The following is a 27,993-nucleotide window of genomic DNA, read 5'->3' on the forward strand; positions in this document are numbered from 1 at the left end:
TGACATTTAATGTTACTTATTCACTTGTTGTTGAGACAAATCTGCTCCTAACAGCTTCCCCATTCATGGATTCAAAGAAGCAGATGAGCATCTCACCTCCAGGTGAGGCTGTACATTTATGGTTACCACTGGGCAGACAATTACCAATCTCTCCTGCAGAACTGTACTGTTCTCAAAAGGACACAATTTACAGGTTACGACAGCTTAGTTCTGCCGAGACAGAATAGGCTAGTCCTTAATATTCCTGTTTCTCTAAGGTCTGTCAGATAATTCTGGGACAGAAGGCTGAAGACAGATGGATGCTCCAACTTCCTGACTTACTGGGGCCGTACAGGGACACAGCTGTTTCTACAATTTATCTCAGTTCTGGAAGCAGTGTTAGGCTTCCTATATATTTGCAGTTAGCATTGATCATTCTCAGATGTCTAATGGAGTTGAAAGGGTACTTAAAGTCTCATCATCAACCCAGGCTATTTAACTTTGAGAGAACAGATTTGAGAGGATAATTTTCAGATGACATTAAAGCCAGGACATAAGTCAGGTGTAAAATTATAAGTCTTTTAAGCTAGGATAGATGACAGTGTTCTGTTTTATTAACAAAACTGATGGACCGTGTGTTGGGTCTATCTTGTACTTTATAAATTACAAAATGGTAATAGTTGTGCTCAATTTATATCTGAGATAAAAAAGGGTTTTGTTTTTGTTTTTTTAATTAAACAGAAAGGGTGATATGTGGCAAGATTTTCCCTGTCTAATCAATTTGAATATTAGTGCGGCAGGAGGCCTGTGATTGGACAGGGAAAAGGCAGGGGGAACTAAGACTTGGAGAGACAGAGAGCACTCAGAAGAAGGGGACAAGGGAGCAAGATGGAGGATGGACAGAAAGAAGATCCTGATCTTGTGTGGTTTGAAATGACCTCAGGTAGTTATGAATATCATATAGAGATAGAATAATTGGGATAACTTGTCTGATCTAAGTGGGCAGCTTTATCATAATCAATTGGCTCTGAAATTATTGTATGGGAATCTTGTGAATTTAGAATTTATTGATATATAAATCTGACTGGTTAATTTTTTTTAAAAAAAACTACAGATATAGTGGATATTCAATAACTATAGACTGCACCAAAACTGCAGAGTTCATATCAAATTCTATCCTTGAGTTGCATACGGTAACTCATGTCTGTAAGCTCCAGAGATGATTCAGCTAGAGGACTAGAAGACAAAAAGTCTCAGCCAGCCTCCCTATACAGAGCCCATCTCAGAAAAGCAAACTCAGCCCAACACACACGCACACGCATGCACACGCACACGGGTGCGGGTGGGGATGTCACTGACGTGCTCCCCTACTGAGAATACAAAGAATATCATTTTTTTCCTAAGGGTTTGGAAAAAAGAAAGAGAAAGAAAACAAACACAGCTTCTAAACACTTATACAAAAATTTTATATAGTTTGTACTAGTTACTGATTTTCTTTGACCAGCAGCAGACTAAATGTGGACAATATTATTAAAAAAATTGAAATAACTCATGCTTTATATTAGTTTCATAGCTGTCTTTAACTTGCAGACTATGTATCTATAATTGTCTTTTTTCTCTCTCCCTAAATAATAGCACAATTTAATCTTACTACCTACCCAAAAAGTATTTCCAATCTAAAGTCTTACAGTAAAATAACTTATGTTTTATATTACTCTATAATAATCAAAATAGTTTAAGGTTTTTTGTTTGTTTGTTTTGCTTAACCTAATTGTAAAACTATAGCTATATCATATTCAATAACTATGAAATGCACCTAATACTGCATTATACATCCACAAAAATGTTTATCTGTTTGCACATTACTAATATTTTCTTGCCAAAAGTAATACCTCAAAATTACCACAACATGTCAGGCAGTTTGTATGTGTCACTTTTAAATGGTATGTCAGAACTTATAAATCCCTCCCCACTCTACAGGTGAAAAGATGGGTAATCATTACAGTCAGGCCGCTAGACTAAGGACATAACATAGTGAGCGAGCGATGAGCCTAAGACTCCTAAATCTGTGAAGCCAGTGTCAATTCCTGCATATTATGTTCCATGCTCTTCTATTATCTACTCTGTAGGGTCATATGTAGTGTCTTCTCTTATCAATATGTACAAATGGCACTGTTTTATTAATAATAAAGTCTTTTCATTTCAATGTTACTTTCCCTGACAATGTTTTAATGTTTTATTATTTAATTTTTGTCAGGCTCTTCATGCAGAAACAAAAAAACAAGATGTTACTATTTAACAAGCAAACAAAATTTACTGTAAATATTCAGCAGCTTGCCTTCTAGCATATAAGAATATCTAAAAATGGACCTTCAAAGATATCAAAGAATAACACTGATATGTGTGCATCAGAAAAACTCTTTTACATAAACCTAGACTCTTTGGGCTTTGATCAAACCATATTAACCATAACAGAAAAATAAATAGCATCAATAATAGCATCATTAAACCTCAAAATTAATCACTACTGTTACTAGATGATATTCTATCTTATTAATATTTAGTTTACTTTTCAGACTATGTTGGTGCACGCTTTTAATCCCAGCACTTGGGAGGCAGAGGCAGGTGAATCTCTGTGAGTTTGAGGCCAGCCTGGTCTACAAAGTGAGTTCCAGAACAGCCAGGGCTACAGAGAAACCCTGTCTTGGAAAGAAAAAAAAAAAAAAAAGTTTCTGCATCTGTGGAGGTGGGGTGCATTAAAGAACAACTATCTTTCAATATTTGAGTGAAACAAAGGAAAAACAGTTTGAAAATCATTCGAAATGTTATCTTTTTATAGCACTGATAGCCTCCTATACTCTCTCTGGAGCTCCCCTATCATAAAAATGCTATTAGCATTCAAAAAAGAGAAATGCCCTTCAAACAGAAAAGCAGAACAGAAAGGAGGATTATAGTAATCCAGGATTACTGGAAATGGATACTGGGAAGTTCCTTTTTCTCTGTTATTTAAGAGTCTATGATGAGACAAAGACAAAAGACTAGAGTAGGTACAAATGGTACCTGATCATTATGCTCAGTAACTGAGGTCTCTCTTAATTCAGTTCCTTTTTTAAATTTCATTTTTGAGAACATACTGATACCAAGAAACCATTTTATACCATGCAAAAAGACAGAATTTTATCTTTGGTTCTGCCATGCTACAAATGATTAAGTAAAAGGAAAGCATGAAATTCAATAATAAAAGTCAAATTCACAAAGAAGAAGAAAACAGAAAATCAAATTTCAAGGTACAAAATACTCTCTTTATACCTATTATCCTTCTTTGACACCTCAGAAATTTTGGAACTTACCCCCCTCAAAAAAGAAAGAAAGCAAGGGAGGGGAGGAGAAGGGAGGGGAGGGGAGAGAGGGGAGGGAGAGAGGGCGAGGGAGAGAGGGGAGGGGAGGGGAGGGAGAGAGGGGAGGGAGAGAGGGGAAGAGGGAGGGGAGGGGAGGAGGGGGAGGGAGAGAGGGGAAGAGGGAGGGGAAGGAGAGGAAGGAGAGGAAAGAGAGGGGTAGAGGGAGGAAGGGGAGGGGAGGGGAAGAGGGAAGGATGGGAAGAGGGAGAGGAAGGGGAGAGGCGGAGAGAGGAAGAAAAATGCAAGTGCCATGAAATATGAATTTGATCAGCAATCAGGGCCAGTCTTTTTTTCATTTTCTAGCAATATATAGGAATTTTCAGATTTTGAAATATATACTGTTTTCACCTCATGATGGGAGCACACACCACTTTGCTATTTATCAAACAATCCTGACAATTTGGTACTCCTTGGAATACAGATACATTCAAGAAACTTGGTCCTGAGAAGGGTACTGTTTTACTGGATTTATGTTCTTAGAGAACAGGAGTAGTTGTCATAAAATTTTCATATCTCTCTGGAACATACTCTCATTCTCCCTCCTCCTACACCCAAAAAGGTGAGGACTGTAATACTGAAGTGATAGTAGATGCTCCCTCCTGTTCTAATGTGATAGCTGGGAATTCTGTTCTGCACCATGTGCATGCCTTGTGCCCAAGAGGGCATCCAATATTTTGGAACAGGAGTTGCAGATCGTTGTGAGCCACTAAGTAGATTCTGGAATCAAAGTCATTCTCTGCAAGAGTAGCAAGTGTGCTAACTGTTGAGCCATCTCTAATTCTAAACAGGAGACACTGCTGTCAAACTGAATCATTAAGACTGAACTCACTTAAATAATTATCTTTTAACCTGAAATTATCATCCTAAAATATTTTAAACATGCCTTTAAAAATACTGAAACTTATGAAACCCACAGGTGACCTCTATAAATAAGGCAAAAGCCAAAGCACATGATCAGATTCATCATGTTCCTTCCTCCCTCATAAACTCTATTCCATTGCATCCTATATTCATGGTGGTTTTTCCTTTCCATTTTTACTCATGAAAAAGAACAAGAGAACATGAGAGAGAATGCAACAAAGTTCTTAATTTATTCTACAACCTGAATCCACTTTACTAGTTGACCACATTAAGCATTCTTTCCACCCATGCATAACTTCAGTCATGCTGTTTATGAAAATAATGTGACTGTTCAGAGCTGATTCCAAACAGGAAAGACAATCATACTGCCTGTGTGTATCTGCACGTCCTTAATACAACTCAGTATCTAGTGAGTCATTGATACAAGTACATTTAATACTATCATTTATTTATAACTGCCCGAAAAACATTCATTATATTTTAAATCTTACTGCATATTTTTTTTAAAAGTATGAGTTGTTCTGTCTGCATGTACATCTACATGCCAGAAGAAGGCATCATATCCCTTTATAGATGGTTGTGAGCCACCATGTGGTTGCTGGAAATTAAACTCAAGAGCTCTGGAAGAGCAGCCAGTGTTCTTTTTTTTTTTTTTTTTTTTAATGTATTTTCCTCAATTACATTTCCAATGCTATCCACAAAGTCCCCAAAATACTCCCCCCCCCCCCAGTCCCCAACCGACCCACCCACACCCCTTGGCCCTGGCATTCCCCTGTACTGGGCATATAAAGTTGGCAAGTCCAATGGGCCTCTCTTTCCAGTGATGGCCGACTAGGCCATCTTTTGATACAAATGCAGCTAGAGTCAAGAGCTCTGGGGTACTGGTTAGTTCATAATAATGATCCACCTATGTGGTTGCAGTTCCCTTTAGCTCCTTGGGTACTTTCTCTAGCTCCTCCATTGGGGGCCCTGTGATCCATCCAATAGCTGACTGTGAGCATCCACTTCTGTGTTTGCTAGGCCCCGGCATTGTCTCACAAGAGACAGCTATATCTGGGTCCTTTCAGCAAAATCTTGCTAGTGTATGCAATGGTGTCAGCGTTTGGAAACTGATTATGGGATGGATCCCTGGATATGGCAGTCTTTAGATGGTCCATCCTTTCTTCACAGCTCCAAACTTTATCTCTGTAACTCTTTCCATGGGTGTTTTGTTCCCAATTCCAAGAAGGGGCACAGTGTCCACACTTTGGTATTCGTTCTTCTTGAGTTTCATGCATTTAACAAATTGTATCTTATATCTTGGGTATCCTAAGTTTTTGGGCTAATATCCACTTATAAGTGAGTACATATTGTGTGAGTTCCTTTGTGAAGATGTTACCTCACTCAGGATGATGCCCTCCAGATCCATCCATTTGCCTAGGAATTTCATAAATTCATTCCTTTTAATAGCTGAGTAGTACTCTATTGTGTAAATGTACAACATTTTCTGTATCCATTCCTCTGTTGAGGGGCATCTGGGTTCTTTCCAGCTTCTGGCTATTATAAATAAGGCTGCTATGAACATAGTGGAGCATTTGTCCTTCTTACCGGTTGGAACATCTTCTGGATATATGCCCAGGAGAGGTATTGCTGGATCCTCTGGTAGTATTATGTCCAATTTTCTGAGGAACCGCCAAACTGATTTCCAGAGTGGTTGTACCAGCTTGCAATCCCACCAACAATGAAGGAGTGTTCCTCTTTCTCCACATCCTCGCCAGCATCTGCTGTCACCTGAATTTTTGATCTTAGCCATTCTGACTGGTGTGAGGTGGAATCTCAGGGTTGTTTTGAGTTGCATTTCCCTGATGATTAAGGATGTTGAGCATTTTTCAGGTGCTCTGCCATTCGGTATTCCTCAGGTGAGAATTCTTTGTTCAGTTCTGAGCCCCATTTTTTAATGGGGTTATTTGATTTTCTGGAGTCCACCTTCTTGAGTTCCTTATATATATTGGATATTAGTCCCCTATCTGATTTAGGATAGGTAAAGATCCTTTCCCAATCTGTTGGTGGTCTTTTTGTCTTATTGATGGTGTCTTTTGCCTTGCAGAAGCTTTGCAACTTTATGAGGTCCCATTTATCGATTCTCGATCTTACAGCACAAGCCTTTGCTGTTATATTCAGGAATTTTTCCCCTGTACCCATATCTTCGAGGCTTTTCCCTACTTTCTCCTCTATAAGTTTCAGTGTCTCTGGTTTTATGTGGAGTTCCTTAATCCACTTAGATTTGACCTTGGTACAAGGAGATAAGAATGGACCAATTCGCATTCTTCTACATGATAACCGCCAGTTGTGCCAGCACCATTTGTTGAAAATGCTGTCTTTTTTCCACTGGATGGTTTTTGCTCCCTTGTCAAAGATCAAGTGACCATAGGTATGTGGGTTGATCTCAGGGTCTTCAATTCTGTTCCATTGGTCTACTTGTCTGTCGTTATACCAGTACCATGCAGTTTTTATCACAATTGCTCTGTAGTACAGCTTTAGGTCAGGCATGGTGATTCCACCAGAGGTTCTTTTATCCTTGAGAAGAGTTTTTGCTATCCTAGGTTTTTTGTTGTTCCAGATGAATTTGCAGATTGCCCTTTCTAATTCGTTGAAGAATTGAGTTGGAATTTTGATGGGGATTGCATTGAATCTGTAGATTGCTTTTGGTAAGATAGCCATTTTTACAATGTTGATCCTGCCAATCCATGAGCATGGGAGGTTTTTCAGTCTTCTGAGATCTTCTTTAATTTCTTTCTTCAGGGACTTGAAGTTCTTGTCATACAGATCTTTCACTTCCTTAGTTAGAGTCACGCCAAGGTATTTTATATAGTTTGTGACTATTGAGAAGGGTGTTGTTTCCCTAATTTCCTTCTCTGCCTGTTTATCCTTTGTGTACAGAAAGGCCTTTGACTTGCTTGAGTTAATTTTATATCCAGCTACTTCACCAAAGCTATTTATCAGGCTTAGGAGTTCTCTGGTGCAATTTTTAGGGTCACTTATGTATACTATCATATCATCTGCAAAAAGCGATATTTTGACTTCTTCTTTTCCGATTTGTATCCCCTTGATCTCCTTTTGTTGTCTAATTGCTCTGGCTAGGACTTCAAGTACAATGTAGAATAGGTAGGGAGAGAGTGGACAGCCTTGTCTAGTACCTGATTTTAGTGGGATTGCTTCCAGCTTCTCACCATTTACTTTGATGTTGGCTACTGGTTTGCTGTATATTGCTTTTATCATGGTTAGGTATGGGCCTTGAATTCCTGATCTTTCCAAGACTTTTATCATGAATGGGTATTGGATTTTGTCAAATGCTTTTTCAGCATCTAACGAGATGATCATGTGGTTTTTGTCTTTGAGTTTGTTTATATAGTGGATTACATTGATGGATTTTCGTATATTGAACCATCCTTGCATCTCTAGGATGAAACCTTCTTGGTCAGGATGGATGATTGTTTTGATGTGTTCTTGAATTCGGTTAGCGAGAACTTTATTGAGGATTTTTGCATCAATATTCATAAGGGTAATTGGTCTGAAGTTCTCTATTTTTGTTGGGTCTTTATGTGGTTTAGGTATCAGAGTAATTGTGGCTTCATAGAATGAGTTGGGTAGAGTACCTTCTGATTCTATTTTGTGGAATAGTTTGTGAAGAACTGGGATTAGATCTTCTTTGAAGGTTTGATAGAACTCTGCACTAAACCCATCTGGTCCTGGGCTTTTCTTGGTTGGGAGACTATTAATGACTGCTTCTATTTCTTTGGGGGATATGGGACTGTTTAGATCATTAACCTGATCTTGATTTAACTTTGGTACCTGGTATCTGTCTAGAAACTTGTCCATTTCATCCAGGTTCTCCAGTTTTGTTGAGTATAGCCTTTTGTAGAAGGATCTGATGGTGTTTTGGATTTCTTCAGGGTCTGTTGTTATGTCTCCCTTTTCATTTCTGATTTTGTTAATTAGAATACTTTCCCTATGCCCTCTAGTGAGTCTGGCTAAGGGTTTATCTATCTTGTTGATTTTCTCAAAGAACCAGCTCCTCGATTGGTTGATTCTTTGAATTGTTCTTCTTGTTTCCACTTGGTTGATTTCACCCCTGAGTTTGATTATTTCTTGCTGTCTACTCCTCTTGGGTGAATTTGCTTCCTTTCGTTCTAGAGCTTTTAGGTGTGTTGTCAAGCTGCTAATGTGTGCTCTCTCTAGTTTCTTTTTGGAGGCACTCAGAGCTATGAGTTTTCCTCTTAGAAATGCTTTCAATGTGTCCCATAAGTTTTGGTATGTTGTGGCTTCATTTTCATTAAACTCCAGAAAGTCCTTAATTTCTTTCTTTATTCCTTCCTTGACCAAGGTATCATTGAGAAGAGTGTTGTTTAGTTTCCACGTGTGTGTTGGCTTTCTATTATTTATTTTGTTATTGAAGATCAGTCTTAGTCCATGGTGATCTGATAGGGTGCATGGGACAATTTCAATATTTTTGTATATGTTGAGGCTTGTTTTGTGACCAATTATGTGGTCAATTTTGGAGAAGGTACCGTGAGGTGCCGAGAAGAAGGTATATCCTTTTGTTTTAGGATAAAATGTTCTGTAGATATCTGTCAGATCCATTTGTTTCATAACCTCTGTTAGTTTCACTGTGTCCCTGTTTAGTTTCTGTTTCCATGATCTGTCCATTGGTGAAAGTGGTGTGTTGAAGTCTCCCACTATTATTGTGTGGGGTGCAATGTGTGCTTTGAGCTTTACTAAAGTATCTTTAATTAATGAGGCTGCCCTTGTATTTGGCGCATAGATATTCAGAATTGATAGTTCCTCTTGGAGGATTTTACCTTTGATGAGTATGAAGTGCCCTTCCTTGTCTTTTTTGATGACTTTGGGTTGGAAGTCGACTTTATTAGATATTAGGATGGCTACTCCAGCTTGTTTCTTCCTGCCATTTGCTTGGAAAATTGTTTTCCAGCATTTCATTCTGAGGTAGTATCTATCTTTTTCTTGAGATGAGTTTCCTGTAAGCAGCAAAATGTTGGGTCCTGTTTGTGTAGCCAGTCTGTTAGTCTATGTCTTTTTATTGGGGAGTTGAGTCCATTGATATTAAGAGATATTAAGGAAAAGTAATTGTTGCTCCCTTTTATTTTTGTTGTTAGAGTTGGCATTCTGTTCTTGTGGCTGTCTTCTTTTAGGTTTGTTTGTTTGGTTTTTTTTTTTTGGTTTTGGTTTTTGGTTTTTCGAGACAGGGTTTCTCTGTGTAGCCCTGGCTGTCCTGGCACTCACTTTGTAGACCAGGCTGGCCTCGAACTCAGAAATCCGCCTGCCTCTGCCTCCCGAGTGCTGGGATTAAAGGCGTGCGCCACCACGCCCGGCTCTTTTAGGTTTGTTGAGGGATTACCTTCTTGCTTTTTCTAGGACGTGGTTTCTGTCCTTGTATTGGTTTTTTTCTGTTATTATCCTTTGAAGTACTGGATTCGTGGAAAGATAATGTGTGAATTTGGTTTTGTCGTGGAATACTCTGGTTTCTCCATCTATGGTAATTGAGAGTTTGGCTGGGTATAGTAGCCTGGGCTGGAAATTGTGTTCTCTTAGTTTCTGTATAATATCTGTCCAGGCCCTTCTGGCTTTCATAGTCTCTGGTGAAAAATCCGGTGTAATTCTGATAGGCTTGCCTTTTATGTTACTTGACCTTTTTCCCTTACTGCTTTTAGTATTCTATCTTTATTTAGTGCATTTGTTGTTCTGATTATTATGTGTCGGAAGGAATTTCTTTTCTGCAGCCAGTGTTCTTAACTGCTGAGCCATCTCTCTAGCCCCATTGTATAATTTCTTTTCCTACCTTTTAATTACTTTTGTTAACAGTTTCATACTTGAGTATAACGCATCTGACTACTCCCACATCCACCTTCTCTCATCTGACGCCCACACAGTAGTAACCTTTGTCTATAAGCATGTTTCACATATGACTTTTGGTTTCATGTTTGACCTACTAAGTTTAACCATGGTCATCTGTGTGGTCCTGGGTTTAGGATCTCCATTGAGTCTGCTATGTTCAATGCTGGGTACACAACTGAAGATAAGAAATACTCATCTCTCAGAACCTGTCAATAGTTTAGCAGTAAGAGCAGATCCTCTGAGATCCACCACAATCAGTTGCCAGTCCCATGCAGCCCTTGTACCATTCATCACTGCAATGAATTTGCCCAGCTACAAGACAACATTTTGTAAATCCACATTTCTATTTTTCCATCAAAAATTTCTCCATCTTTTTCTGTCTTTATGAGCTAAAGTTTAGCCATAGGCCATAAAGTTAATATTTTCAAATTTTTAGTGAGATAAAAATTCTTCTCACTATATTACCACAGAATTAACTTCAGTGACAGCCTCAATGGAGACATAATGGCAAAAGAAAATCAAAATCTTATGCTAGAAGAATAAAATTGACAATGTAGAAATATATTAAATTATATAAAGTAAAAATACTAGCTCAAAATCAACAATTAATTAGAACAAAATAACATGTTGAGACTTAGAAGGAACGTGATTTTTACAATAGATTTGAGTGGCTACTAAAAAATGGGAGACTAAGAAGGAAATAATCACCAAGTAGCAAGTAACCTGATTTGCCAGGAAGAAAAAAATTACAAATCTAAATTCTATTATCCAATTTAGAGACTCAACTAAATCTAAAAATCTAGAAAATTGTGCTTATCATCAGAAATTAACTAAATGTCTTCTCATTTTTCAGATAAGGAAACTGAAGCCAAACAGCGACTGCTGATTCCAATAAGACAAAGCAATGCATATTCAGGATAACGCATCTTCCATTTAATGCCAAGTACTCTCTCAGCCAAACATTAAAATGTACCAGTTAAGAAACTATTTCTGTGTTTTCTAAGCAGAAATATTCTCCACAATACTGAGAAAAAATCTATATAGTGCCTTAGGCATGCTATTGGATTAAACACTAAATCCAAAGTGCTCAAAATAAACACATTTTCTAAAACACAAAATGTATGCATGTAAAATAATTTTACCATTGAAAATACTACCGAGAAACCAGTCATCTTCCGTATAGTCATAAATTCTGCTTTAGAAAATGACCATTCTAGTTTTATTATAATGCTGAGACAGTAGGATGGCAACTTCCATGCTTCTGTTTGGAAAGGATGCCATGGGGCACCTTCTATAGAACACAAATGGAACATGAAATTCAGGGTTTTTTGTTTGTTTGTTTGTTTGTTTTTAAGATTAATTCTATTCATTATAGAGCTATCAGCCTCTACAGTAGGATGTAAAGCTCTAGCTGTATCTTGTTCAACTTTGCCAAGCCAGAACTGTTCTACTCTAGCTGAAATAATATAAAATGTGTGCTATATTTCAAAAGTACAGAAAAAATTACCCAAAAAGCTCAAAAGAAAGTGAAAAAGGGGGCTGGTGAGATGGCTCAGCGGTTAAGAGCGTCAACTGCTCTTCCTAAGGTCCTGAGTTCAAATCCCAGCAACCACATGGTGGCTCACAACCATCTGTAATGAGATCTGACTCCCTCTTCTGGAGTGTCTGAAGACAGCTACAGTGTACTTACATATAATTAATTAATAAATATTAAAAAAAAAAGAAAGTGAAAAAAGTATGGAACACAGCATATACAGAGACAGTAAGCTACTTTTTATGTAAGATGAAAACAAGCCACATTCTTCTAGACAGGTGTGGTAGCACACATCTGTAATTCCAGTGATCAAAGGATCACTTCCAATTGCAGGCAACAGACTACTACTTGTTATTAAAAATACAAAAAGGAGGACTGAAGATAGCTCAATAGTTAAGAGCGCTTGCTACTTTCAGAGGTCCAGAATTTGGTTGCCAGCACCCACAAGGCAGCTCACAACTGTCTGTTACTTAACTCCAGGGTATCAGAGGCCTTCTGGCTTCTTCGGGAACTATTCACATATGTGATATATATATATATATATATTCATGCAAATTTTTAAGGATTTTTTAAGAAAATGCTTTGATATACACCAATCTGATGAATTTCTAGAATATAATACGGAATGAAAAAGGATTGTATAATTTCAATCATAAAACATTCTGATGACAAAATTCTAGAAATGGAGAATGTGGGATCTCTCATCTGTATTCCTATAATTACAAGTAAAACATCAATTATCTCAAAATAAGAATTTCAAACACATTCGGGTATCAATGGTTTCACTGTTGTCACATCAGACAGTGAGTGCATCTACAACCAAAAGGATTACAACATAACCATAGAATGTAACCTTAGGTAACCACTATTAACTGGCATACAAACTGTAACTAACTGTAAAACACTTAACCAAAAGCATATTTCAGTAGCAAATCAGTATTTTACAGTCTCCAGCAGAAGAGCAACAGGAACAAATGCAGTGCCTAACCAGCCACAAAAGAAGTGTCAGCGAAAGCAGGGATCAGTAATGTCATCAGTGCACTTGTAAAAGCTTACCCGGTGCTTTGCCTTAATTTTCTTCCTGTACTCTTCTTTGTCAAATTTGTCCTCTTCCTGAAGCCTTTCCTTTGCTTTGTCTAGGTTGATACCACCAGTGTCATCTTCTTCCTCCACATCTTTTAAAGCACATTTCTGAATCTGTGGCCACTGCTGAACCAACTAAAGACAGAAAAGGGAAAAGAGTAAGATGAAGGGCATGTCTTCAGAAACTCTACTTTACAATGAGTTATTTCTTCAACAGTCTCATAAACTTCATAATTAAAGTAAGATGTCATAGAAAAGACCCTCACAGCCAAGGTTCTACTGCCACTGTACTGTGAGATCATAACTAAAGACTACCTCACAAAACTATTTAGTCAAGGTGATTACATAATGAAAACAATTCCCAAAACTGGTAGTAATATTCTGTTCCCCATACAACTAGGCTCAAATCATCTGTGTAGAGCAGACCCCTAGGTGACAATGTATTTATCTCCTTAAAGCTACACTCAAGTGCCTTGTATATCCTCAAACACAGCTCATCAAAATGTGCTGGTTTACATTCTTGTTTTACTAAAACTAATATTTTATGGTTATCTATCTATATCACTTACTCATTCATCTTCAGAGCCCGTAACAGTATGTAATAATTAAAACTGGTCAATGGGTCCCATGCCAGCTAGTATTACACAGAATAAAATAACTATAAAGGAAGAGAGTTGGCTTGGGTTTCATGGACTGCTCCTGATTGGTTCTAATGGATAATTTATGGATAGGAACAAAGTGACAAGCAGCTGAATCCAACAGCAGAGCTGGCTAAGTGTGCTGGCTATTTCACTAGTTTAGTGTGTCATTCTATATACATGTATTATTCTCGTGGATACCTGTGTCCCTTGCAGACTTAAGAGGCAGCTTAATAATTTCTGTTGTCTCACACTATAAAAGTATAAGCTCTGAACAATTTAGGCAAATAGTTTCCATGCTTTAGCTTAATTGCTGGTCTCCAAAGGATTTAAAATCTGTATCTCTGACTTGAAAGTACGCTAATTAATCTTCTTGCAAACAGAAATCTTCAGATAAACATCTCACGGGTACTCATACATCTTGCTACCCAAGCCATTCTACATGGTGAGATGCACACAATCTTATTCTTTTGACAGACAATGGTGGTAGCAAAAGTAACTGCACTGACAAATTATATCAGTAACCACTGAGCTCCATAGCTATAAAAGGGATCCACGGCGATGAACAGATAACAGCAATTGCTCAAACTTCTCACCCCACTTGATTCACAGAGGGAAATTAATATAGTATACCCTTCTGTGGTTAAACAAATAGCAGCCCATCTTTTGGAGGTTCAGAAGTTTCAGTATCATGCACAGCCACAAACAGCTCCTCTTAGCAACAAGAACACATTTGCAATATTATACAGTTAAGAGATTTATAATTATCCTGGAGCTAATTACTATAATCTGTGCAGCTGAACTCTGTAGCACACTAAGCTCATTAGGGTAAGAGCACTCATTTTACAGGGCACTAGACAGGACTGTGTTCTCCTCCAGCTCACTTCTCTAAAGTAGTTTTAAAACAATTAAATTTTTCATTTATGTTGGCTTCATCTTCCACTTCTAGCAACTGTGAAATACCTTATATTATGTTATTTTTCAGCTCCTTCCTATACCCCCAATAACACCGAGTTCTTTAACTTCAAGATGAAAACGAAGCATACCCCTTTGCATACGTACAGCAAATATCAACAGCACAGCCATGATGGTGAAGTGCATGGTAGGATTTTTTTACATCAATATGGAAAACTCATTTTACTGGAGTAACAGATTATGCTACTGGGATAACACTGTGTTAGGAGTACATGTTAGATACTATGCACCATGCTAGGAATCCAATAGTGAACAAAATACCTTTCTTTGTGGAGAAATGCCAAAGAAAGTTATAATCATCAAATAAGAATGTGAACTTACATAACAATTTCTGTAAAAATAAATGGATAAGGAAGGATGAAAGTCATGAGATTATAATGGTGGTGTGTGATATATCAGGATGGTCAGAGAACGTGGAGGCTGGTGAGAATGAGGTCACCAGAGAAAAATCCTACAGACCTTGTCCTACCAAGGAATTAGTTTTCATTCTTTGGGTAATTTATTTGATGTAATTTATTGTAACTTTCCTTGCTCATTTGAAAACAAAATAGTAATTATTAAAATAATGGCTTCTTCTGAGAAATATGATGGAAGTATGTATTTACAATAAAGCTCAGATAACGGCAAAACGAAAAGGAAGCACCTGAGTCTGAAATTACCTAAAGGCAGAGGATGCCCCCCATGAGCCTGCTGAGCGATGAACATGCAAGCACAGCCTACAGATGTGAGGAAGTGCAAACCAGGCAGCTCACAGAGTCGTGTTACAGAAGTTCTGGTAAGTAGCTGTACTAGTATTCTCCTGCTTCTTCCCAGAGAACACGCTGATGAATATTGATGAGAAAATCTTTTCAATAAAGAATGGAATCTAACATCATTTCACTGCAGGTATCACCAAGAAGGACTTCAGTTTATTACATAAGAAATCCTTGTCCACAGCCACAAAGCTGACGAAAGGCTTACAGGAACAGGAACAGGAAGTGGGCAGTGCGCGATAGGGACATTTTTTTTTTTAAATAATGAACTGCCAGGCAGCATGAAAGCCAATCTCCATAATCCCTGAGATGTAGCTCAGGAATAATATATTTATAGAATCTTACCTCCCCTTCATCAGTAAATGTTATTTTCTTGTTCACTTTAAAACTTCTTTTCATTACTTTTTTTGCTTCTGCAACTTTGGTTAATTTTTTCTTGACATTGGATTTAGAAGGTTCTTTTTTCTGTATAAAGAAAAAAAAATTAGAAAAATTGCTGCAAGATTAAAAAAATTCAAAATGACTATTCTTTCTATTCTCACGGTAATTACAAGTACCTAAAACACTGTCCAGAAACTGAGCTATATGGCATTTTAACTAACAGCTACCTCAAGGCTAAAGGAGCTTTAAATGTGAATATGACAGGCATTAGACAAACCCTTTCATTTTGCTCTATGGCTAAAATTGTACTATTTAAAATGCTGCTACACCAAAGACAATGAGATAAAGCAATAAACTGTCATAAGGCAAATCTGTTTCCCAGGTAAAACAAACATTGTTATATTACCAAGTGCAAACCTAAGTGTAGACTAGGAAACCATAAACATAGAGACAATGACTAAGACAGTGTCTGCAACTCAACATTCTTCAGTCAACTATAAAAATTTACTATATAAATGCTGGAAAATATCCTATGACAATTAAATTGAGTCTAAAGACAAGATGAATTAACAGTACTTAACCAAGTACATTCACTGGAATAAAATTAATGCTCTGAGGCCACCATAGCATAATACTAAAAATCCAAAGCTACTTCTTACTTACCCTAAATAAACAATTGAATAAGCTACTGAGGAAAGAACTAAGAAAGATCACAGCATGGCTTCTACAGTGAATGCCAGGGAATACCTCATGCTTTGAAATGTTGGATAATTCCCCACTAGCAATTGGCAGTACTTGGCTAACACAATGCAGCTTCTATTACATGAATGAACAGAATAAGTAGGTTTCAGTATAGAACTGGAGAGATTGCTCAACAGTTAAGAATAAGTATTACTCTTCTAAGGGACCAGAGTTCAGTCCTAACACCCATGTTTAAAGTTCACAGTTCCCTCTACCTTCAGCTCTGCCCTCCAAGGGTACCAGCACATCCTTGTGTATACCCACACACAGATACATAAGTTCACAGTTTAAAATAATAGAAATAATTTAAAGAAGTCTTGGGCATACTAGTCAAGCAAATTTGAGGTAAACTCTGCAATTATAAATTTTGTGAAGATTAACTATCCTCTATAAATGGAGGATACTAATAGCACCTAGTACCATCTAACAGACTGTGAAAAGAATACAATAAGTAAACTAAAACATTACATGATAGGTTCATGTAAGGTGGATACAGGCTAAATTCACAGCATACAAAACTGGCCTTCTTAGCTTTTAATTCTGTACTACAGTGAATTATTCAACAAAGCCAAAACAGAGGAAATAAGAATCATCATAAGTTTTGGGAAGATGCACAACTATTACATTATGATATGAGGTATGAACAAAACATTTTAAGTAGACATTGTCAATGTTGAATAAATTAAAATTAAACACACTAAATTAAAAACAACCAAATTATTAAGTCAGTTTATAGTGTTAAAATGTTTTTACATAATTTTTCATGTTTGTTATTATCTTGGATAGTTTTATGTCAATGTTACATAAGCTACAATCATTTGAAAAGAGGATCCTTCAATTGAAAAAAAATGTCTCTATAAGATTGTCCTACAGAAAAGTCTGTGGTACATTTTGATGATTCATAACTGATAGGTGAGAATCAAGCTCACTGTGGGTATCACTGCCCCTGGGCTGGTAGTCCTGAGTGTTCTAAGAAAGCAAGATGTACAAACAACAAGCAAGCCATGAGCAAGCCAGTAAGCAGTGTTCCTTCATGGCCTCTGTCTGCATCAATTCCCGCTTCTAGGTTCCTGCCTTGACTTTCTGCCCTCAAGAAACTTCCCTAGACTACAGGGAATAGCCCTTCCCTCTCCATATTGCTTTTGAATGTGGTTTTTATCACAGCAAGAGAAACTCTCGGCTGATATAGTTATGTAGAGTAGATAATGTATACAATAAAGTTGTGATTTAAGTACAAGTAAGTTGTGTTGATTGATGTTTCTTTTTATAGTCCCCATTCTTGATTTGAGCCATTTGTGTATTTGATTATATTACTTTTCTGGCAAAAAAAAAACAGTGTATATTTAAATATGCTACGAGCATATTTAATCCATAAAAGGTTTATGGGAAGATCTGTTTATCAGATAGATGTTAACATTAATATACTACAATCTATCTCACAATATTTCTAGGTAAAAACATGTTTCAAATTATTTTTCCTTGGGACAAACAACTACTCTTCAACCCTACCTATGGCTTTGTGGATGTTCCCAGCTGGTGGCAGGAAGACTTACACCTGCAGATTGCCTCTCTGTGACTGCCTCTAAGATATGTGTCTATCTTTCTCTGTAAATATTACCATTCTCATTTTCTTATCTTACTTCAGAGAGCAATCAGATGGAAAAAGAACAAGGAAAAAAACCTAAACTGAAAGGGACTAGATTGGCAAGGCGATCCGCTTATCTACCTAAAGACACTAAATGTGAAGGCTACAAGCATGGAGAGTAACTAAGTTCCTCCTTCCATCCACCCACGCAGAATCGCAATGCAACTGAATCGCCATGCAACTTTTCCTCTCAACGCCCTGGCAGAGATCTCCTCTAACTAGCACTGGAGTCTGCTGCAACTTCATTATTAACTTCTAAGTAGATCTTTAGAGTTTTATAGTGAAATAAACTTTCTTGTTTATTTCTTTTTGTTTTTAGGCAGGGTTTCTCTGTGTAACAGCCCTGGAACTCACTTTGTAGACCAGGCTGACCTTGAACTCACAGAGAGCCACCTACCTCTGCCTCCCCAATACTGGGATCAAAGGTGTACATCACCAATGCCCAGCTTGGTGACATAAACTCTTAAAGATTCTGGATTGGCTGATTTTCTGCCATCAAACATTGTGTGATAATAGAGGGAAACAAACAGATTAGCTGATATACTCACTGTAGTATAAACATACACCTATGAACTAATAAGTTAAAATCATTAAGAAGTGGTGTAAGCAAACTTTACAGGGTGATGGTACCTTCTACTTTGATAAAAGTTTGAGCTACACAAGGATATATCTGAGCAAGCCTATCAAATGTTTATAGTTCTGATTTGGCACTTCCTTGTATGATGTGAAAATGTATACATCTAAAGGTATTGTCAACAAATACTGAACTCCAACTAAGACAATGCAATCTGATAATACAAGAAATGTAATGACATTAGCAATGTACTCAGAAATATGTTCAGTAAAGGGCAACATGGTAAGGGAAAGCTTGCAAATGGTTAGTTATAAAATTTGGGGGTAGGTGTATTGCATCCAATAATATAGTTGTTGCAACTTTGCTGATTATTTTGTTGGTGGGATTGCAAGCTTGTATAACCACTCTGGAAATCAGTCTGGCGGTTCCTTAGAAAACTGGACATAGTACTACCACTAGATCCAGCAATACCTCTCCTGGGCATATATCCAGAAGATGTTCCAACCGGTAAGAAGGACACATGTTCCACTATGTTCATAGTAGCCTTATTTATAATAGCCAGAAGCTGGAAAGAACCAGATGCCCCTCAACAGAGGAATGGATACAAAAAATGTAGTACATTTACACAATGGAGTACTACTCAGCTATTTAAAAGAATGAATTTATGAAATTCCTAGGCAAATGGTTGGACCTGGAGGGCATCATCCTGAGTGAGGTAACACAATCACAAAAGAACTCACACAATATGTACTCACTGATAAGTGGATATTAGCCCAGAAACTTCGTATACCCAAGATATAAGATACAATTTGCAAAACACATGAAACTGAAGAAGAACGAAGACCAAAGTGTGGACACTTTGCCCCTTCTTAGAATTGGGAACAAAACACCCATGGAAGGAGTTACAGAGACAAAGTATGGAGCTGAGACAAAAGGATGGACCATCTAGAGACTGCCATATCCAGGGATCCATCCCATAATCAGCCTCCATATGATGACACCATTGCATACACTAGCAAGATTTTGCTGAAAGGACCCAGATATAGCTGTCTCTTGTGAGACTAGGCTGGGGCCTAGCAAACACAGAAGTGGATGCTCACAGTCAGCTATTGGATGGATCACAGGGCCCCCAATGGAGGAGCTTGAGAAAGTATCCAAGGAGCTAAAGGGATCTGCAACCCTATAGGTCCAACAACATTATGAACTAACCAGTACCCCAGAGCTCTTGACTCTAGCTGCATATGTATCAAAAGATGGCCTAATAGGGCCTAGAGGCCCATTGGACACGCAAACTTTATATGCCCCAGTACAGGGGAATGCCAGGGCCAAAAAGTGGGAGTGGGTGGGTAGGGGAGTGGGGGCGAGGGTATGGGGGACTTTTGGGATAGCATTGGAAATGTAATTGAGGAAAATACCTAATAAAAAATATTTTAAAAATAAAAATAAAAAAATAAAAATATTCTTAATATAATACAAGAGTTCAGTGCCTATGAACAGAAGAAACTGTCAAAGCATATATTCCAAATACTAAGAACTAACCAACTGCACTAAAAGTCAGTAAGAGAAACAGTACAGTCCAATGACATAGGTCTAGCTCATGAATTCAGTGAGCTGGAATTCCAGGAAAAATCTGGAGGTATTTTTGGTTTTTCCATTGAATGGTTTCTTAATTTCTAAAAGGGATAATTCTTGTTCCAGTTTGCTCCTCTCAAAAAAAGGTTCCCTTTATGAAACAAAACATATTTTTAAAAAGTCACTGAGAAAAAGCAACAGAGTTTCAAACTGGCTGAGAAGGGGCTTATATTATCCTGAACAGCTAGCTACTGACTTGCCTCTAACAGCCTCAATCACTCCAAAATGTACAACTGACTATACAAGACAAGACCTTTGTGTCAGTTAGCTTCCTGGATATATCAAACAAGTGAGATAATCAACTTATATGGAGAAAAGGTATATTTGGGCTTACAGTTTTTAAAAAAGTTTCAGTCCAAGATGCTGGCCCCAATCTTTGGACGAGGCAAACACCATAATAAGGGCAAGACTACTTTTTAAAATACAAATTATAGTTTTATCAGAGCATATAGTCAGGGTCTAGTAGTGCAAGGCTGGTGGTCTCTCGGGCCTCTAAGAACCTGTTCTCACAGATGATATTAAGCAATTACTGAACACTAACTATTGTATCACAAGCACAGTAAGTACTCAGATTAATATGCAAGATGAATAACTTCCTTTTACAAAAAGAGAGAGACAGAGAGAGGGAGGAGGAGGAGGAAGAGGAAGACGAAGAGGAGAAAGAAGAAGAGGATCATCTCAGGTAAACCCACAACATCTGCTCCAATACCCAGTGTAACTGGGACCCCCTCCCTCCGGACCCAGGGATGCAGGAACCCCCACCCAGCCATGACAACTTTGGCATCATGGAAGGGCTCATGACCATGGTCCATGCCATCACTGCCACTCAGAAGACTGTGGATGGCCCTTCTAGAAAGCTGTGGCGTGATGGCTGTGGGGCTGCCCAGAGCATCATCCCTGCATCCACTGGTACTGTAAATGCTGTGGGCAAGGTCATCCCAGAGCTGAACAGAAAGCTCACTGGCATGGCCTTTTGTGTTCCTACCCCCAATGTATCCGTTGTAGATCTGACATGCCGCCTGGAGAAACCTGCCAAGTATGATGACATCAAGAAGGTGGTGAAGCAGGCATCTGAGGGCCCACTGAAGGGCATCCTGGGCTACACTGAGGACCATGTTGTCTCCTACAACTTCAACAGCAACTCCCACTCCTCCACCTTTGATGCTGGGGTTGGCATTGCTCTCAATGACAACTTTGTAAAGCTCATTTTCTGTTGTGACAATGAATACAGCTACAGCAACAGGGTGGTGGACCTCATGGCCTCCAAGGAGTAAGAAACCCTGGACCACCCACTCCAGCAAGGACAATGAGAACAAGAGAGAGGCCCTCAGTTACTGAGGAGTTTCTGTCCCAAATTGGCCCCCAACACTGAGCATCTCCCTCACAATTTCCATCCCAGACCCCCATGATAACAGGAGCAGCCTAGGGAGCCCTATTCTTGTATACCATCAGTAAAGTTCATTGTACACACCACACACACACACACACAGAGTCATATTTCTATTTCTAAGCCCCCAATTGATTATCCTCTGTGCAACCCTGACTTGATTCTTTCTCAAAGCACTTTGCAGCAGGTTCCCATAGGCTGGACCTTAATTTTTTCAGAACAGTTTTTTAGGTTGTTTAGTATTCTGTCTTTCTGGTAAAATGCATGTATCTGTTCTCCAACTATATTCCTAAGAAAAAAAGCACTAAAGTGATAAAAATATCAGAATGCTTTGCTTGTAGATAAAATTATGAAACCAGTGATATTTTGTTTTACGAATCCAAATTTTAAGCCTGCCACTTTTAATAAACTGTTTCATATTAGAAGGCAGGCAGCCAGAAGCAACTTAGAGAAAAAGAACCTGATACATTTTTGCTTCATAGACAATATTGATCTTAATTCTAACTTATGCTCAAATTGGCTATATTATGTTTCTGTTGTTTCCCACAACTTTTAAAATCACCCTAAAACTGACACCAGACACCAAAGTTGTGCAGTCAAACTTTGAAGTTTATGTTTCTTTCTTGAGTCCACTATTCTACTGATACAAAGTAAATTCCAGAAATATTGTTTATAGGAAGATTTATTCTACATCACAAACACTAATGCTTACCACCTTCCTCGGAGACAAGCATAGGATTTCTATATGTATTTGAGCCAATTCAATAGAGAATCCACTAAAAGAGAAAACATGTTCGTCTGGACATTTATTTCTATTTTTCTTGTGTATATGAGAACATTACATTAGTGGAAAACTATTCTTTTTGCAAAATTGGGGGGTATATATTTGCCATCTTTAAACAAAACAGGCAAATGATATTGACTAGAATCCCAAACTAAATGAATTTTTCAAGATCCACTACTGCCCTTTAAACATCTACACTAGTACCAAAAACAAAGACAAGTCTAATTTTCTTCTGTCACTCAAGAAAGGATAATGGTAATTAAAGACAGACATGGAAAAAAAAAGTTGTAAGGGATAGGAAACTTGATTAGTTTCCAGCACAATAAAAGCCAAGAGACAACACATCAGAACAAAATAAACAGGGGAAGGACAGCTCTGTAGAACTGAGACAGTTACAATGATAAAAGGAGACAGCTGGAAATCAAAATCACAGAGAAGAAGGAAGAAGGGAGAAGAGAAATTGTGGGGAAACATTCCTTTTGTGATTATGATGTGTTGTAAAACCACTGTATCATCCCTACACATATTATGTAATATAGCCCCGACCCAAGAGACTCCCAAACTATCTACTAATGTTCAAGAAAATCAATTAGGCCAATAATGGAAAACTGAAAATGTCATAAGCAGATACTAATAGGATTCAAAAATTACCATCCACCTTCCAAATATCTTCTCTATTATTATATAAGTAATATTTTAGGTATAATACTAAGAGTACTAAGTCCAAAAATGGAAACTAGAACATAAATGAACCCACTGATCATTATTATTGACAGCTTATTCCAAATATTTCAATTATCTAAGCCATTTAGTAGTTTGACAGATTTAGATGAATCATTAATAAAAATATTAGCCTGGCGTGGTGGCGCACGCCTTTAATCCCAGCACTCGGGAGGCAGAGGCAAGTGGATTTCTGAGTTCGAGGCCAGCCTGGTCTACAGAGTGAGTTCCAGGACAGCCAGGGCTATACAGAGAAACCCTGTCTCGAAAAACCAAAAAATAAATAAATAAATAAATAAATAAATAAAAATAAATAAATAAATAAAATATTAAATAACAATATTCCTAATGAGAAACTTATCTGAAACCAATTTTCAAGATACTCAAGTTTAGTCAAACAAGATAAACTGATTGAACTTCTATTAAAATAAAATTAACTCTCTACTAACATACTGAGCTATCTTAAACTACACTATGATACTCATAATTTGGTTTGTTAATTCTAAATCTATGGCATCTCTTACCAACAAGGTTTACTCTTTTCATTCTAACATTCAAGACTTCAAGAGTCTATATTGATCCATATTTAAGAATGACAGAAAACTGTGTGACCTGCATTTTATGTATCCTGCCAGTCATTTCTGTTTTGTCTACGTTGTACTTATCCTGGCTCTGTTTTGTTTTTCAAGACAGGGTTTGTTTTGGTTTTTTGCTTTTTGGTGTTTTTTTGTAGCCCTGGCTGCCCTAGAACTCACTCTGTAGACCAGGCTGGCCTCAAACTCCTGTGCCTGCCTCCCAAATGCTGGGATTAAACGTCCAGCTGTTCTGTCTAATTAATTTTCTTTAAAAATTAATAGAACTTTTTAAAGTTAAAAATTTAAAGCAATTCCAAAATCCTTTCGAAATGAATAAAATATGAATTAAAACAAAAACTCAAATCATTTATTCAACAGATCTTTCCTACTATACCTTTTCATTACTATAACAATTATGTAAAATTAACTTTTAAAAAGCTAGCTGTGCCATGCCTTAGTTTTGAGTAGTTTCAGTCCATAAGCAATTGTCTTTGTTATTTTGAACTATTTATTGTAAGGCTCAAATCTAAAAAAACCTGAAAGAGGAAGTTTAGCTAAAGGTTCAAATTCTTAAGTAGAAACGAGTTTTTCTTCACACACACACAAACTTTAGAAAGATTACAGGTACAACGGAGTAAACCACATCGTGCACACAGATGATCTAGATGACCACAGACTTTAAAACACACACTGAAGAGCTGGATTTGACCCAGAGCATGACGCAAAATACAAGTTTGGAGCAAGATGTCACTTATTGTTTTAAGCTGCTGGCTACCAGGTTTTTCAGCAGCTAACATGGTACATAAGAAACTAATTACAAATTATCCTATTGCCCTATACGCAAGATGACAGAGTGTTTAACTGAGGCAGAAAGAAAACAGTAAGTTCTAGATACACTCTGGAGGAAGAGTAAATTACACTCTGAAAAGAAAGGACTTTTAGTAAAAGTACAATTCAAAGACAATGTCTATGTTCCTGCTCTCAGTTACTGAATTAATGGTGTTAAATATATATGATATATAAACGGATAGTTAAAACTTTAAGAAGCTAGAAGGGCTTCAGACAGATATTTTGATCCATTACCACAGTTTTAAGAACTTACTGAATTCGGGATATAAAGTACATGGAGAGCAAAGCAGAAGGCAAAGCAGTCGGATGCTTCACCAATTACACATGGACAATAGATGTGACTGGGGGGTGAAAGCAAAAAGAAACAACTAGTAAAAGCACGAACAAAACAACACAAAAAACCTGGAATAAAAACTAACAAAACCAAAAAAATAGAATAAAAAACTAAGCAAAAAAGCAATGGTCTCCTTAAAAAAAAAAAATGCTGCTGAGGTACTGATTACCACCATTCTAGTAGATGACCAACAGGAGTGACTATTGACTTCAGGAAGTAAGTTTAAAATAGCAAGAACACACACACACACACACAATCTCTCAAAAAACTGAGGTTAGGACCTAAACGCAAGTATAGTTAAGTCTTCCAAAAAGTTTTCTTCCTTGTCCCCTAATATAGTGAAAGATTCATACTGAGTCTCATGTTGGCACTGGTGTCCAGCTATATCAAGAGCTACATTTTCATTTCTCCAATTTTAGGTTGAATAAAATCACCAATTAAAAATCTCATGAAATCATTGCATTTACCTTGGGGTGGGTAAAGGGGAAAGAAAAGAGGATTTCAAAGGCATTATAATAAAATTTGCCTTAGTAAAACATTTCTACTGGTGTAACAGTATAATTGGGTATTAAATTATGGCATTAAAAAGTTCTATTTATTAGCATAAAAGTTTTTCCTGATCTTATTTAAATTTTCAGAAAGTAATTATGATAAAGTAAATGTATAAAGTAAATATGATAAATAAGACAAAACAAAAACTACTATGACAGTATCACATGTAGCCTGTAATTTAAAGGGATTGGGAAGGAGTGTAGGAATGTTTGAATATATACAGAAAAACTCCAGAAGTACTAATTGATAGGATCATGGCGTATTTTTAATTGCTTTGTCACAGCTTTCCTTATATTTTGAATTTTAGCAAATAACAAAAATTACTAATCACAGTATAATAAGGTTTATTTTATGAAAAAACTGTTTTTAAGAAAAAGAGTTTTGAAAAAAAAGTTTTCTTACCCATGCTAGGATAACTCTAACACCAACTAGACTTTCCTGTCTCCTCTCCTCCTCCTCCTCCTCCTCCTCCTCAGTACAGTAAGGGTGAAAGACCCTTACTTATTCTCTGAAATATGGCATTGCTCACCTGTTTGCTCCGTATGGTTTATAATTTATAAGACTGATATCAAAAGTAAATGAGAGAAGCTGTGCACATTAAGTAAAGCATTGGATGGTTACATTCATTTCTATAACAAATTCACTGTTTGTTATTATATTTTTTCCTTTCCATGATCATTAAATTAACATATTCCAAGAGATTATTCTTCTTTTAACCTTGTGTTCGAAGAGTCATTTCCAATTTTGAGAGCTTTTCATAACCTAATATCAAAGAATGTAATTTAAATTAGAAAATTGGATGTTATATTACTACTTATCAAAAATGTATTGCATTTTTATTCTGTTCACAGCCCTATGGTAATTTTCAGTGTATTAAAAAGATACAGATCATGATGTGACAGTGTGGTGATATGTCCTAAATTGCTAGAGATTAGGACGAATTCTCCATATCTTGAAATTTATGAAGCTTCAAGGATATATAATAGTAACAACTGATTTGGGCCATAAACAAAGTTCAACAAGAAAATGAAGCAAGTCAAGTTGAATTTTATTTTCTCTTATTGTACACACAAGTGAGATTTAGCCAATCAGTATGTTCATGGTAATGTTAAAAGGATGTAATTTGCTAAAACTTAAATAAAACTAATGAGAAAATAAAATTCAACTTGACTTGCTTCATTTTCCTTTCCTTTTTATTAGATATTTTCTTTATTTACATTTCAAATGCTAACCCGAGTTCCCTATACCCTCCCTCTGCCCTGCTCTCCTACCCACCCACTCCTACTTCTTGGCCCTGGCGTTCCCCTGTACTGAGGCATATAAAGTTTGTAAGACCAAGGGGCCTCTCTTTCCATTGATGGCCGACTAGGCCATCTTCTGATACATATGCAGCTAGAGACACAAGCTGCAAGGGTACTGGTTAGTTCATATTGTTGTTCCTCCTATAGGGTTGCAGATCCCTTCAGCTCCTTGGGTGCTTTCTCTAGCTCCTCCATTGGGGGCCCTGTGATCCATCCAATAGCTGACTGTGAGCATCCACTTCTGTGTTTGCCAGGCACTTAAATGATGAGAAATATGCAATCTTAAACGTATTAAATATCACAAAAATGCAGAGTTTTGGTGGTTGGCTGTTTATAAAAACATGTATCATGCATTTTAAGCCAATTTTATTAATTACTTATAAAACCTGCTCATAAACAATAAACGGTTATATTTTATGACTACTTTCTGTTACAATTTCAGATATGCCATTTTATCTTTTGAAATATGCTACAATGCACTCAGTAAATGTTTGGAGAGCATAAACAGGGTAATATCTAAAACTACTAAAATATCACTGTGCTGATTACTATATTTATACATATAAATCAATGCACATTTATTATATCACCAAAAAAACCTATGAAATACTAATATTCTCCTTCAAGTGCAACTTTCTGAGACATGCAACTATTTTTAAAAAATATATTCAGAAAAACAACACTGAATTGAAAATAAATATAGCTTATTTGTTAAATATAAGTAATATTAATTACAGTAGAGTTTGCTAGTATACTATGGCAAAAATTAAGCTTATTTCAAAGGCAAAGTAGCAATATATAATGATTTAACAAACTCTGGAAAATAGCTTGATATGTCTTAAAGTCTTAGTTATTGATTTTCTTGCCATTCCACAAATAATGTCTAGTATATTAGGCAAAGTCTATAGGCAACAGCCTTAGGAAAATTAATGATCAGGCTGAGCCAGAGGAAAATTAATGAGCAGGCTGGTTATGCACCATAAATAAAAAATATGTGATCACTTTCCTAAAAGAAAAACAGGAACACAGTAACAGGTTTATACCTAAGAAACACCAGTACAAAACAATCATTTCTATGGGAAGAGAACACTGCCAACAAACATGAAGTTGTCTTCATTTAAGCACAAATCAGTAGTGCAACTGAGAGCCTAGTTATTTTTTAATTTAGATACTAGCATTAAATATGTGGAAATCAAATAACTGGAAATATTCTATGGTAGAAAACTCACTGACTTCACAAACAATTCTAGAGAAATAAAAACTAATGTTATTGTAAAATCGAAAATATAAAACTGTTAAGACCAAATAAACATAGAAAACTATTGTCTTCCAAAATTATACTTCAAATGAAACTTCTATTTAAACTAGAAATGTGATATTTATATACTTCTTGCTACATTTAGCAA

General features: G+C 36.9%; 1 protein-coding gene across 1 annotated transcript in view; it reads right to left on the bottom strand.

Moving 5' to 3' along the window:
* The window catches only part of Ddx10 (DEAD-box helicase 10), a 160,893-nt gene that overhangs the window by 51,759 nt on the left and 81,141 nt on the right, over positions 1–27,993 (bottom strand). Inside the window, exons 14-15 of the mRNA XM_021171852.3 lie at positions 15,458–15,577; positions 12,721–12,882 (exon numbers count right to left, since the gene is read on the bottom strand). Coding sequence (XP_021027511.1) covers positions 12,721–12,882; positions 15,458–15,577 — 282 coding nt within the window. The remainder of the gene's footprint in view (positions 1–12,720; positions 12,883–15,457; positions 15,578–27,993) is intronic.

The sequence above is a fragment of the Mus caroli genome, unplaced genomic scaffold (assembly GCF_978045245.1).
Source record: "Mus caroli unplaced genomic scaffold, Mus_caroli_1 scaffold_11, whole genome shotgun sequence".
Taxonomy (NCBI): domain Eukaryota; kingdom Metazoa; phylum Chordata; class Mammalia; order Rodentia; family Muridae; genus Mus; species Mus caroli.